General features: G+C 35.9%; 2 protein-coding genes across 6 annotated transcripts in view; both read right to left on the bottom strand.

Moving 5' to 3' along the window:
• The window catches only part of SPTA1 (spectrin alpha, erythrocytic 1), a 191,191-nt gene that overhangs the window by 100,986 nt on the left and 74,924 nt on the right, over window positions 1-15,281 (bottom strand). For 4 of the 5 annotated variants that reach the window (XR_012515066.1, XM_074389996.1, XM_074389997.1 and 1 more), the window contains 3 exons: window positions 3,479-3,522; window positions 2,104-2,343; window positions 350-475 (listed from right to left, as the gene is read on the bottom strand). Coding sequence is in view for 4 of the 5 variants with exons in the window: in XM_074389996.1 (XP_074246097.1) it covers window positions 350-475; window positions 2,104-2,343; window positions 3,479-3,522 (410 nt within the window). In the remaining variant the exon portion in view is untranslated. Of the gene's footprint in view, window positions 1-349; window positions 476-2,103; window positions 2,344-3,478; window positions 3,523-7,974; window positions 13,430-15,281 lie in introns of those variants that run through there. The other variant, XM_074389999.1, reaches the window with a different exon arrangement.
• On the bottom strand, window positions 13,466-15,280 carry OR6K2 (olfactory receptor family 6 subfamily K member 2). Its single transcript, XM_010348521.3, is given in 2 exon segments — window positions 13,466-13,613; window positions 13,615-15,280. Coding segments are annotated over 2 exon segments (1,143 nt in total). The 5' UTR covers window positions 14,713-15,280; the 3' UTR covers window positions 13,466-13,568.

The raw sequence follows: 15,281 nt of genomic DNA, 5'->3' as shown, positions 1-15,281 counted from the left end.
GACAAGGTCATTGAGCTTAGGGGAAATAATTAGAAAGAACACTGAGAAAAGCTAATTGAACTGGGAGATGTGCAACAGGTTTAGGTGGGCTTGATCTTGAGCCAAATTATCCTGCAATGGTATAGGAGTGTTATGCCATTTCATGATGGCTTTCATATCATAGTTCTCTTCACCCCAAGAAACACAAAGATATCCCATCATTTTTTCTGCCTCAACCCCAGTGGAAGGTAAGAGGCAGGAGTCCTGGTTCTCAAGCAAGCCACCTCAAGGTTTATATCTGACATAATCAATTAAAACCCTGATAACATAATCAACAATTGGAAACTTCTTCAAGGACCCATACATATACCTTAGTTTCTTCATGGGCAGAATGACCCTCAGTAAATCGTTCTTCCCTGGTTTTTTCCAGTTCAGACATGACTCTTGATTTTGCTTGCACCTCTGCCTCAAAGGACTTATGCTTCTGATATTTCCCCTAAAGTTTAGAAATCAGAGTTTTTGGCTAATTAAGCACAGTCTTCATGGGAAATGTTCACTCTAGGTAGAGCCACTAAACACAGGTTATCAAAGAGTCCTAGGCTCACTTAGAGGCCATAAAGAGTCTTTTCCTGTCCCCACAGGCAAAGAAACTTTAGGAAGTTTTCAGTAAATACTGAAAACTATGTTGAGCCTTATGACCTATGCTGAGCCTTATTTTAAAGGTTCAATAGACTGTCATAGGAATAAAAGAGCGTAACACACAGTGTCCTCACTCATCAGAAAAGAGGAATAACTGAATTTTTTTGGAAGTGGAGCACAATGAGAAAGATGATAGTTATAATAACGGCTGTTTAGAAAACTCGAGGGGTGTTTTGTGTGTGTGTGTGTGTGTGTGTGTCTGTTCTTGCCATACATAAATTGATCTACTTAATATAGCGCATTATTTTGTTCTTTTTCTAGGTGTTTCATGTCCAAAATCAATTGCTTCTGATTATGACTATGCCACATAATATAATTTTAGGTGAACAGAAAGGGGTAGGAGTTTTCACCAAATTTCTTCTACTGAAACCTCTCATTTGAAGTTAAAAGCCATGAATAACAATTTAGGAAAATAAAACTCTGGTTAACTCATCTTTCTCTGAAGAGCGCCACATGCTTTAATTTTAGATGATCAGAAACAGGTAGGAGTTTTCACCAAACTTCTACTGAAGCCTCTCATTAGAACTTAAGAGCCATGAACAGCAACTTAGGAAAAATGTAAGAGCCATGAATAGCAACTGAATTAACCAGGTTAACAAAAATCCAATTTTTGTTAACCTGGTTAACTCTTATCTTTCTGAGAAGAGTGGAGAACAGTTGCTTCAGAAGCATTGATGACTCTTCACTCTATTTCCCTTCTTAACATCCCAAAATATCAAAATCACATGGTTTGTCAGAAATTTCTTGAATTCGCAGTTGATGGTTTGCTTGTAGATCAATTTCAGATGAATATTATAACCATCAAATTCTATATAGAGCAAATTTCCTTTGCAAATAACACTCTGATGTTTAAGAAATTGAAGACATGGACTATTTAGACAAAGAATTTCTGTTCCGAACATGTAGTCTAATCTTTCTATTACATCACCCCCACTACAGTTAACCAGATATATACTTAAATTACCATAATGTTTGTTCTGGATCTGAAAAAAACTGATGTGATTTTTTTACTTTTGGCATTGATGAATGCTTGACCGTGAAAATTATATAAAGTATCCTATGATTTTATCTATAAGCAATATCCTTGGTTAATGATTTAAAACAATACAGGTTCTGAATGTAAGTTCATTGTAAGAAACAGTTCTGTGCTTTCAATAACTGAAAAATTGAAAAATTTGAAAAACCACCTTTTGTTTGGTGTTTATGTTCTCAGTCTCACCTCTCCAACTTCATAAGGGAAAATGCACTTGTAGATTTTTTTTCTTAATTCAGTTCTTTAACTTTCCATCCCACTGACTTATTTTTGTTTCTAAATGGAATCTAATTATACCCACATATACCCATTATCATTAACAGAAAGAAAAACCTATTCCCTCTCTAGAGATCTTAGGGTTTGCTCTGGAGCAGTCAAGAGAACTGAGTGACCTGTATATTAGTTGGGTCTTCATAGCTCTTATCACTTAAAATCTTGACTTTCTCCATGATCCACTTCCCCAGATCATCTGCATCTCGCTTGAAAACTTGTAAGTGGTAGGACTCCTCAAGCTTCTGACCCCTCTCAGCGACCCGCTCCTTGAACCTTTGATACCGGGTCAACACCTCCTGACGCCTCTCCTGGATCTCTTCTGCTGTTTCCAAAACCTTTGGCCCACTGCTCTCCACAACCTGCAAGATAAAAAGATTCTGTCTGTTGCTAGTTCTCAAATATTTAATGCGTTGCCCCGTTTATATGTGTCAAGGCATTTACTCATGTTGGACCCATGTTCAGATATCCTGAAGCCTGTACGTGTCTATTGTTAGAAGGGCTGGAATATATTTATAAAATTTTAACCAGATAGAGCTACTGTTTAGGTAAAAAATTCTTGATCATCCAGAAGACTCTCCCTACTTTTTACATAAATTTGTGCTACGATTTAAGTTCTATAGATAGAATTAAATTGGACTGATCACAGAACAAGTTTTAATTAGCAAAATCACAGAATTCTGGATAGATAAAAAGAAATATAATGTGATTGCTTTCAAGGGCTAAAAAGGTGTTGACAAGGGCTTATTATTTTGAACTTAATAAATAAGAATGGCTTGTATTAATTTAGTTAATGATATATGCAACAGTTTGAAAATTTTGTTTTCTTCATACTTAAAGCTCATATACTGTTTACTCTTTATTTGCTTTCTCACAAAAACTATAAATCAAAAGTTCGGCCATCTTCTACCCAAATATCACACAAATTTCAAATTATTAGCATGTCTGCAATTGGTTTTTGAAATATAAAACCTTTTACTGTCAAACAATATTTAAGTATCTTTTTCCCATATAGGGAGCCAACCTGTTTGTGAAAATATCCAGCGAAATTACCATAGGGTTCACCTTCATTCATCTGGAAATGAACATCATTTTCCCTAGCTTACCTCAGCCAAAATGTTTAATATAGAGTTTAAATTTTAGTCTTCTGTTATTCCTCCTTAGTATAATTGCTACTCTGTGAATTGCTATTACTGGCATGGCTATAGAATTAGATCATTCCATGGAGACTCACATTGTTAGTGGATATTGTTTTGCTTCAAGTTACCTAGTTATTCTCTATGGGAACCAACTTAAGTTATTACTGGGCTTTGGTGCTGCGCAGACATAAGCTCAACGTTATTGTTCACAAAAACAAGTTAAAATTAAAATTATCTACTTGTTATAACCCAAAATATTTATTAATGTTCCTGGGAAAGATAGTATAGAAATTTTAAAGGAGACAGCTTTCATAATAACATTAGTGACAAACCGCACAATTGAGAAATATGTACTCACGGTTTCCTTTGTCAATTGCTCCATTTTTCCTAAAGGTTTAGAACCTGGCAAGATAAAATGTGTCAGAAAGAGAGAGAGAGTGAGAGAGAGAGAAATAATTCACATGGAACTGGCTAGTCCAATTCAAGTAGAAATACAGAAACGTTAAGTATGTGCGGGGCGGGGGGGGGACCTCTTTCTTGATCCTAGAATCCCACCAGTCACAGACAATCAACATTATCTTTAGAAGACATATTCAGCTGAGGCAACTGCTAACTTTTACAGATATTGGGTGACTCAGCAGTTTTGGGAGGCTCTGGCTCTCAAAGTTACTCCATACGACTTCAAAAAATGAAAGTAAGGTTTTTGGATGAAAAATTAGGGGGAAAAAACCCCCACATATATGAATTAATGAGGTCACAACAAATTTGAAAATAGGGCTGACTTCTAATATATATGGTACAAATCATCCTATTTTATGTATTAATTTTAATGGAGAACAAAAGGAGGTAGACTTTTTTTTCCATAGGCATAGTTGTATTAGACTAACTTACAAAAGTGAAGCAAATGAGCAAAAAGAAAAGAGTGGGTTGGTCTTAGACCTTTCTACAAGGCTTTGGGGCTATCCATGACAAACTTCATTCCTCTTTAATACAATTTGAATAGTCTAATTTCCATGATATACCAGAGAAGAGTTTGATTCTACATTTGTGGTTTCCCCTGTTCTTGGATGTCACAGAAAAACTGAGAGTTTTTACATTTCCTCCTGAAAGTCTGGATTACTTTACTTTTCCATATAGCTTTATTACATTCAAGTCAAATTTAGTAGTAAAGGCAGGAACATAATTTTAGAGCTTGTACTGTAACACATACACAATGAGGGACATTTGTCTCAGGTTGGGATAAGGAGGGGATACTATTTTATCTTTAAAAGAACCAACATCTATGAAATATTTAGATGATATTAAGATGATCAATTTACATTAATTTCTAATCATTAAAATTTCTGTGAAGCACGTATTGAGAAAACAGTCCCTAAAAAAAAAAAAAAGTTTTATTCTATGGTAATCTGGTTTGAAAGTTTTAAATAGTCAAATCTGTATCACTATGACTATCATGGCACTCTGCTACTCATTTTTTTAATAGTCAAATCTGTATCACTATGACTATCATGGCACTCTGCTACTCATTTTTTTAGTCAATCTCCTCTTAGTCCATCAACTTTATTCATTCTGTTTTCCTGTTCCAGAATCATCTTACCAAGAATGCCAAACCTTGTAACCAAAGAACTAGTATGACCCATTGTGAATAGTGCTGCAATAGGCATATGTATGCATGTGTCATTGTAGTAGAATGATTTATAATCCTTTGGGTATATACCCAGTAATGGGATTGCTGGGACAAATGGTATTTCTGCTTCTAGATCCTTGAGGAATTGCCACACTGTCTTCCACAATGGTTGAACTCATTAAAACTCCCACCAACAGTGTAAAATTTTTCCTATATCTTCACATCCTCTCCAGCATCTGTTGTTTCCTGACTTTTTAATGATCACCATTCTAATTGGCATGAAGTGATATTTCATTGTGGTTTAGATTTGCATTTCTCTAATGACCAGTGATAATGAGCTTTGTTCTTATGTTCGTTGGCCGCATAAATGTCTTCTTTTGAGAAGTGTTTATTCATATCTTTTGCCCGCTTTTTGATGGGATTGGTTTTTTTTCTTGTCAATTTGTTTAAGTTCCTTGTAGATTCTGGATATTAGCCCTTTGGAACCAACCGAAATGCTCATCAATGGTAGACTGGATAAAGAAAACGTGGCACATATACACCATGGAACACTATGCAGCCATAATAAGGGATGAGTTCACGAGTTCATGTCCTTTGCAGGGACATGGATGAAGCTGGAAACCATCATTCTCAGAAAACTAACACAGGAACAGAAAACCAAACACCACATGTTCTCATTTTTAAGTGGGAGTTGAACAATGAGAACACATGGACACAGGGAGGGGAATATCACACACTGGGGCCTGTCAAGGGTGGGGGATTTAGGGAAGGGATAGCATTAGGAGAAATACCTAATGTGGATGATGGATTGATGGGTGCAGTAAACCACCACGGCACATGTACACCTATGTAACAAACCTGCACGTTCTGCACATGTACCGCAGCACTTAAAGTCTAATAATAAAAAAAGAAAAGAAAAATGCTTACTAATTCTATAATGTTTATAAGAAAAATAGTATGGCCCCATCAGCAGAACTGATCATATAAAAATAAAAGTGTCTTTTCAACATATGTGTTTGGAAAATTGCATATTCACATGAAAAATAATGAAATTGGACTCATACTATGTCCAAAAATCAACTGAAATGAGATTCAATACTTAAATTACAACCTGAAACTGTAAAACTCCTTGAAGAAAACCAGGAAAAAAGCTTTAGCACTTTTATAATACATAATGAAAATTATATATTTAGAATTATTTTATATAATTTTACAAAGGCAGGAGCAGTTTGGAAGGCTGTTGTATTTGGCCATGGCTATCACCTCTGGGAGAGTCTGTACTTTACAGGGTAGTTTAATCAGCACTGAACAGCTTGCCTCAGCCTCTGCTCAGGCATCAGAGCGAAGTGAGCTGTTTGGTCTTGCCAGTTGCTTCTTGGATATGCTACCAGAAACAAAGGCAACAAAAGCAAAAATAGACAAATTGGACTACATCAAACTAAACATCTTCTGCACAGAAAAAAAAACAACAAAAAAAGTTCACTTATAGAATGGACGAAAATATTTGCATATATCTAACAAGGAGGTAAAATCTAAAATATACAAGGAGCTTCTTCAAATCTAAAGCAAAAATGAAAATTAGAAAATGAGCAAAGAACTTGAACAGACGTTTCTTCAAAGAAGGCATACAATGGGTTAACAGGAAGAAGTAAAGATGCTCAGCATCACTAATTATCTGGGAAATGCAAATCAAAGCCATACTGATAGAATGGATATTTTCAAAGAAAAAAAATGATGAGTATTGCTGAAAATGTGGAGAATTGGAATGATTGTACGCTGTTGATAGAAATGTAAAATGGTACAGCTACTGTGGAAAACAGTGTAGCATTTCCTAAAAACTAAAAATAGAATTATTACATAATCTAGCAGTCCCGCTTCTGGGTAACATCCAAAAGAATTAAAATCAGGATTGTAAGGAGGTATTTGCACTTTTGTGCTTTTATGTTTATTGCAGCACTATTAACAAAAGCCAAGGAATGGAAACAACTGAAATGTCTATGATAGATGAATAGATTAAAAACTGGCATCTACATACAATTGAAATGATTAGGTTGTAATAACAAAGGGAATCCTGTCGTATATAGCAACATGAGTGAACCTTGATGAAATTATGCTAAATCAAATAAGCCAGTCACAAAAGGACAAATACTGCATGATACCACTTTATATGAAGTATAGAAAATAGTCCAACTCATAGAAACAGAGTAAAACGGTGCTTGTCAAAGGCTGAGGGAAGGAAACATGGGCATTAAATAGGTATGAAGTTTCATCTATGAAAGATGATTGAGTTCTAGGGCTATGCTGTACAACATTGTACCTTTACACAATACTGTATTAATGTTAACAATACAGTGTTATACACTTCAAAATATATTAAGAGGATAGATCTCACATTAAGTTTCTCACCACATTAGAAAAAAAAGTGCATAAGAATCATCATAGTCTTCAGAGCAAAATTGCAATATGAAAGTCCACAGGAGACATTCAGGGAAAAGGTATCATACATAAAAACTGGTGAGTTCCTTCAGTTTTCTGTCATTGTAGGCAGCAGAGATTCATGGTAAACTTCGCTTGAACAGTACTCTGGCTGCTACTCTGGCATTTGATGACTTAATATTCAGTCCCATCCTGCTCTCAACATCCCTTGAAACTAACATTGATTCTCCAGTCTCTAAGCATTGTTTATGATTATTAGTCCATGTAACAGGGCATGTCCCTGAGATAGATGGAAGGGCATGATGAAAAAGTCTTATACCTTGATGGTTTAACACTTGGACCTCTTACTTTCTTCTTGTACTTCTACAGTCACCCAAGAATATCCGTTGGCTCTGATCACACAGAGATCCTTATTTAAAAGGACTCAGAAAAACAAAATGCATGATAAAAACCATGGAAGTATTAAAGGAGGTACAATCTATAAAACTGCATGCTCCAATTTCCCATCAATGATAGACTGGATAAAGAATGTGGCACATATACACCATGAAATACTATACAGCCATATAAAAGAATGAGTTCATGACCTTGCAGGGACATGGATATAGTTGGAAACCATCATACTCAGCAAACTATCACAGGAATAGAAAACCAAAAACTGCATATTCTCACTCATAAGTGGGAGTTAAACAATGAGAACACATGGACACAGGGAGGGAAACATCACACACTGGGGCCCATCGTGGGGCGGGGGGGCGGGGCAAGGGGAGAGAGAACATTAAGATAGATACCTCATGCATGTGGGGCTTAAAACCTAGATGATGTGTTGATAGGTGCAGCAAACCACCATGCCACATGTATACCTATGTAACAAACCGTCACATGAATTCAAAAACTTAAAGTAAAAATAAAATACAATAAATAATGGCATGCTCTGGGATATACATTGGTGCTGAGAGGTTACAGGAGACACTATAGTGTTGGTTACAGACAGATTAATTAAAGAGAAAACAGAAAAAGAGTTTTTTGATTAGAGAATTGCAAAGTTGAGTCATAAGTAAATTTTCAAATAAAGTTAAGGGGTAAATAATCTTAGAGGACCTGAAGTGAAGTTAAAATGAATACGGTTGACTGCAAAAAAAAAAAGTAAATAAACTTTTTATTTTTTTGAATTGTATTATCTAAATGCTCTGACCCATATAGAAGTCAGAAATTAGAGAGGTTTTAAAATGAGAATTACATACTTAGCAATATTTAATACAGTTTTACAAGAGCAGGAAGAATGTGGAGGACTGCTGTAGTTGGCCATGGTTATCACTTCTGGAAGGGCCTGTATTTTACGCAGTAGTTTAATCAACACTGAACAGCTTGCCTGATCCTGTGTTCAGGCATCAGAGCAAAGTGATCTGTTCGATCTTCTCCTGGACTCAGAAACTTTAAGAGATGCTTTATATCCCAAAATTCTAAAGTCTTCTCAACCGGAATCACTAAAATCCTTACTATTTTCCGTGGATCTTTTGGAGTTCAGCTTTTTCTGCTGATTACCAATAAAGACAAATATTTTAACTTAAATGTAAAACTAATTTTTCTCATAGAAGTATCATTATTTTATTGTTATAAGTATTTACTTTTTGATTCTCCAGAAAGTTTTTGTTTTAAAACTTCTTCAATTTTGATTTCTAAATGGGTTAGAACCGTAGATAACGCCATTCAAATAATTTCACAAGGCCTTTTGCAGTTTACTGTAGCCACTTTGATTTATCACTTTAGGTTTTCTAAGGCTATTTATCCCTTGACTCTTTGTTTACAGAATTGCAAACTTGAGCAATATATAAGTTATCAAATGTATATTTTGCTCAAGTTTGTAATTCTCTAATCAAAGAAACAGAACTCTTTTCCTATCTTAGTCATCTCTCGTGTTCTTATTTTATTACTTTTCTGTTAACTTATTTTGTTTTACTGCTCTGAGTAAGGAAACCCTAAAACTATGGGTTTTTAATGCAATTAACTATGTAAGTGAAATTGGAAGAGAGCTTAGGCCAACAGAAAATTCTGGTTCCAGCATTTAATGATCGGATGATTATTGGAAATTTACTTAAAATGTATTATGCATATAATAAGGATAGTAATGACTAATACCTAGTCCAGAAAATCATTATATGGCTCAATTTAGGTGGCAGACTAAAAAGCACTTTGCATGTAAGTCTACATAGTAATTATTATTGTAAACTGATTTGAATAATGCCAACCGCATATATTTATGCACTTAAATTTATACATTGAATCATTCAATTTTGAAAATCAGAATGTAAATGACATGGATCTGATGTGGGATAATTTCTCATAAAGCTAACTACTTATCTCTTAAAGTATAATTTTGCAATGTATCATTAGCATATCTTGCATAAAATTGCTTCATGCTCCTGTCCACTAATAATTACCTCTGATTACTACAGCAACCCTGAAGAGAATTATCTCAGCCTAAATTATCAGAAGCTTTACACAACAAGCATATTTGGTGACATGGTCCCACTCAGGGAAATAAAAAGAGCTCAGCGAAATAATATAATTTCTCATTTGAGTAAAGGCAAGTAGAAAACAAAGCCAAGTGTGGAACTAAACGTATCATTGCCTTCAAGGTCATGACAAAACTATGAAGTTTAATTACTATATTTATGGTACTAGATTCTCAAGATATTAATGAAAGCCCTATTTAACATCTAGGTGCATGTCAGTCATACAAATCTAAGTGGATTACCTGTTGTATAGCTTCACTTTACTATTAAAACCCGTCTCCATGGCCGTGTGCTGTGACTCATGCCTGTAATCCCAGCACTTTGGCAGGCTGAGGCAGGCAGATGACTTAAAGTCAGGAGTTCGAGACCAGCCTGGGCAGCATGGTGAAACCCCGTCTCTACTAAAAAAACAAAAATTAGCCAGGCATGGTGGTGAACACCTGTAATCCCAGCTACTCAAGAGACTGAGGCACGAGGTTTGCTTGAACCCAGGGAGGCTGAGGTTGCATTGAGCAGAGATCATGCCACTGCACTTCAGTCTGAGGGACAGAGCAAGATTCTGTTTTTTTTTTTTTTTTTAATGTCTCTAAGTGCAAATATACTATACATCTTATCTTTATGCATTCTATCCCCAATCCTTGCCATTCTCTATTGAATAATATGAAAATAGTCTGTTTCCCTTTCTATAAATGTATAGCTTTGAGAGATCAAGACTGTCTCTAATTATTCATTTACCCATCCAGAAAACTATTATAGAGAGTTTCTATGGACAAAGCATACTATTAAGCATTGGAAATGTAGAGATGAATAAAATAAGATACCCTCTTTAAAGTAGTATACAGATTAGAGAGAGATAAGATACATAAACTGTGACATCATAAAGTATAAAAATCATGCTAAATAGAGGGTCCAAACAATGTGTTATCGAAACAGAGAAATGTGTGTTTACTGCAATATGAATAGGCTGTAGGGGACATCATGGGATAGACAATATTTTATGACTCTTGCTGGATTAAAAAAGTAATAAACCAAGGACCTGCGTATGGTTGTATCCTACTTTCTTTGAATTCTATGATAAATCAACCCCTGAGGACATTGACTAAGTCCACAGAGATAATAAGAATGACTAAACATCATTTACTACCTCTACACCAAAAAAGGAAGTACAGCAGCAACAAACACACTGAAAAGGTTAATGTAAGGATTTCAGTAAATATTCTTTGATAATTAAGAGGTGTGTATTTGGTCTTATTTGACATGACGTGTGAAGATCATTGATTGGAGCATGTGCTTCTTTATTGCTTCCTTCATCTCTTTATTCTTCTTGTGTTCAAGAATGGTGACAGCACTGCAAACATTTGGCTGATGTTTGTGTCCCAGAAAAAGGAGTACTTGGCAGAGAAGAGCAGGCACCTCAGGGCTACACTTCCAGAAAAGATTAAGAAAACAGCAGCATGGGAAGCACAGGTAGAAAATGCCTTTTGGCATCCATCAGCAGAGCAGTTTCTTAGGATTGCTGCAATAATCTGGACATAAGCCAAAGTCACCAGCATTATAGCTGTATGATCTCCACAGCATGTACAATGTCCACAGGCTTGATTAATACAACTGTGCCAGTGTCCACACATGCTAGATTCAGGTAAATGAGGAGCAGGAGGATAAAAACACAAAAGCCCACCTTCCTGCAAGCAAAGAAAGCCAGTGAATACACATTCAATCACTGCTGTCTCATTCTTATTTATCACCTTCTCAGCTGCGAGGCAAAAAAGAATAAAAGAGGCTCTAGTTTAGAAAACTAATTGGATATGCAATGTATTACATTTTCATTTGCTTATTCAAATATTTAGCAAGTGCTTACTATGTTCCATGATCTGTATCATAATGCCAGAATAAAAAGAGTCACCATTTTAAAAGCCAATATTCCAAATACATAAATTGCTGCATTTGTCATAGCCAGCCACATCATGAGATTCACTTCTGGTAGAGGTGACAACTGGGTGAAATGGACTCCATGAGGGTTCTTACCTTTGGTGGTTTAATGCTCTGTTTTGTGCTAGTTGCCCTCCTGCCAGGAGATGCCACTTTCCAGAGAACATCAGCTATAAAAATTTGATTAATAAATGCAGTGTAATTTTAGGTAAAATAAATATATTTAAAGTTAACAGGGAATAAGTTAGCAGCTCCTGTCCTCTCCAAGCCAGAAGGCACATGTTTTCTTAATCCTATGTATTCACTAAGAGCAAATTTACAAGGTAAGAGGAACATCAACACACAATGAAGTTTTTTTTTCCATTTTACTTTCTCTTATTTTTCCCTCAGCTTGGAATTTTTTCTATTACATGCATGAACACACACACAGAGACCTAGTAAAATTACTTTATGTTTATATTTGAAATGAAGGTATGTTTAATCACAGAAGGATTTAAGGCAGGGTAATAAAGCAATCAGATTTAAGTTGTAAGAATAGTTCAGTTTGCAGTGGAGAAAGAAGCTTGAAGTTGAGAAAATATGGATGTAAGACAGGTAGTGTTAGCTATATTAATTTTTAGGGATATTGATAATATTTAGGAAATTATTATTACAAAACTTAAAAGTAGAGAGGATGGAGAAAAACTGGTGTGCCCCTTTCACATAATGGAGCTTTATGCGTATCAGCTCTGTAACAATATTGCACTTACAACTGCATAAATTAGTCAATTAGAAAAATTATGACATTTTTCATGTCATTTGAAGAACGTTAAAAATATGCTACATAAACTCAGTGATACGTCTTGCATTTCTTTTTCCCTCTGTCCTCCTGTTCTTAAACTAAGTATTCTCTGAAGCCTTTCTTTTAACCAAACCCCCACACCCACTTAATCAACAGCTTTCTCTGATTATTCTTCTCTTCTGTATCCCAGACTTTTATTTGATAGCATCAACCCTTTTTATATGATCTCTCCTTAACTTTTGCCTTTCTGTTTGAATTTTAAATATCATGAAATTTAGGGTTAAAAGTAATGAAAGAGTTGTGGCACAAAGCAGGGGAAATCACACTGACAGCTATGGGATTTGTTTTGGGAGGCTAGAGAAGGGTGAAAATTTATTAACATTTGCTCAGCAATAAGCTTTATCCTATTCCGACTGAATCATGAGCCCTGGAGAAAAAATCACTTTTTATGAAGTACGTATGATATGAAGACTCAGCAAGAGAAAGAAGCATCAATGAGGTAGGATAAAAAAGAGTTCATAATCCTAAAAGCCAAAGGAAAGCACTTGAAAGAGCCATTGCCTAATACAATTGATCGACTATCTAGAAAATCAGAATGCAGCATGGTGGTATGTTGGTTTATTCATTCAACAGATAATTTTTATGTTTATTACCATGTACAATGCATTTGATCACAGTGAATGCAACATCTGAGGTTTTTATTTATCATGAAAAAATGATTATTTAATGAGTAACTTAATCAAATTGCTTACTGATTAATACTTGGATAATCAATTTAAAAATCTGAGTCATTCTTCAACTATAGAAGCTGGAGGCACCACGGATAAAACCTAGTCTTTTTAAAGGATACTTTCTAAATTATCATGTCTTACAGACAAATATTTTGATTGCTTTAAAATTAAAGTGAATGTTTATGCAGAACATTTCAACAAAATCAATTCACTTTAAATAACTTGAGTGGCAGCAAGTTCAATAAAGTCAGATTGAAAAATATGTCTACTTGAATAAAGATGAACTAGAAGCTATGGACTTTAGCTATTAGCGAAACTTTTTTTTTTGGTGAGCGTTGGGAAACCAGTTTCAATAAAAGGCTGATAGAGAAAGACAGATGGCTGATAGCTGAAGGTGAAGAGGAGCCAGCAACTATACAGAATCTCAGCTAAAAGATCATACTTGAGGTCCCTGGTCTTACTAAAAAAAAAAGTCTTAGCTTGACCGATGTGCTTTTTTATAGCTTCTTTTATTCCTTTATTCCTCAGGCTATAGATAATGGGGTTGAAGAAGGGAGACAAAACTGCCAAGGCCAGAGCAATGGCTGTATCCCAGAACAAGGAGTAGACGGCAGAGAAGAGCAGGTACATGAGAGCCACACTACCAAAGAAGAGCGAAAAGACAACAAGGTGAGAGACACACGTGGAAAATGCCTTGCGGCGGCCTCCCACCAAACGGATCCGTAGAATTACAGCCACAATACCAATGTAGGACATGAAGATGAGCATCACAGCTGTAATAATCTCCACTGCATGGATGACATCCACTACCTGAATCATGACGATGGCTCGTGTGTCTGTGCAGGCCAGGCGCAGCACTGGGAGGAAGTCGCAGAAGATATGCTCAAGGTGATTTGAACCACAAAATGGCAGTGTAGAGATCCAGACAATCTCAGGAAGGGGTGTGGTAAAGCCACAAATACAGCAACTTAAAGTCAGCTGGGCACATAGCTTGGGGGTCATGATAGTGGGATAATGAAGAGGGCTGCAGATGGCCAGGTAGCGGTCAAAGGCCATAGCTATCAAGAGACACCCCTCACTGATGCCGGTAGAATGGAAGAAATACATCTGCAGGAGACAACCATTGAAGGAAATGCTCCTTCTCTCACTAAGCAGGCTAGAGAGCATCTTTGGGATTGTGGCTGTGGTATACCAAATCTCCAGGAAAGAAAGAGCACCGATAAAAACATACATCGGAGTGTGGAGGTGAGTATTCAGATGGACCACTATGAGGATGACCAGGTTTCCAACAACAATGAAAGCATAGATGAAGAGCAGCAGAACAAAGCAGACAACAGACTTAATCCAACAATAAGGGAAAGGAGAGAAGATAAACTCCTGAGCGATGGTTCGATTGGGGTTCTCCATCTCCAAGCTGGAAGTGAGAGTTTCAATTTCCAGAGCACTCAAGGCTTCCAGGAGGCATCGACTATTGGTTAAAGAAATACACGTATAAGAAGTCAGCCTCTGGATAGAGTCCTGTAATGGGGATATAAAGGGAGACAAGGAAGAAGGATATAGTCCATATTCCATAGTTACTTACAACTTAAGTTGTCGTGTGGAAAAAAAAATGAGAAAGCACAGTCAGTAATTGCGATGTGAGATTCTCAAATATTAACATGCATCAAAATCACCAGGAGCGCTTGTTAAAACTCAGATTGCTGGTCCTCATAATGAGAGTTTGCTCCTAATCTATAGTTCTGAGGTAGGGCCCAAGAATGTTTATTTGTAACAAATTTTCAGGCAGTGGTGGTCCTGCTGGTCAGGGGACCATATTTTACAACCATTTTGTTTAGGCAATCATAGAATTAAACAAGGCATTCAAGGAATCACAAATAATTAAGATGACATTCTTTCCCACATTTAAATCTTATCTTCCCACACTGTTTCAAATTTTTTTTTTCTCAAGCTCCCAGTTTATTGGATTCTTGGCATATGATTTGAATGGCATGTTTTTTGTAATAAAGACAAAGCCATTACTGGTGAATTCTTTCAACCCTCTTACTTTCTCTAATAACTCTCCCTCTCTTCATATGTATATTCTTAATCATAATTCAGAGAATATTTGGAGAAGGAAAGTTATAGAAATAATCATAAGTCAT

Source organism: Saimiri boliviensis, chromosome 19 (assembly GCF_048565385.1).
Source record: "Saimiri boliviensis isolate mSaiBol1 chromosome 19, mSaiBol1.pri, whole genome shotgun sequence".
NCBI lineage: Eukaryota > Metazoa > Chordata > Mammalia > Primates > Cebidae > Saimiri > Saimiri boliviensis.
This window is presented reverse-complemented; position numbering and strand designations above follow the sequence as displayed.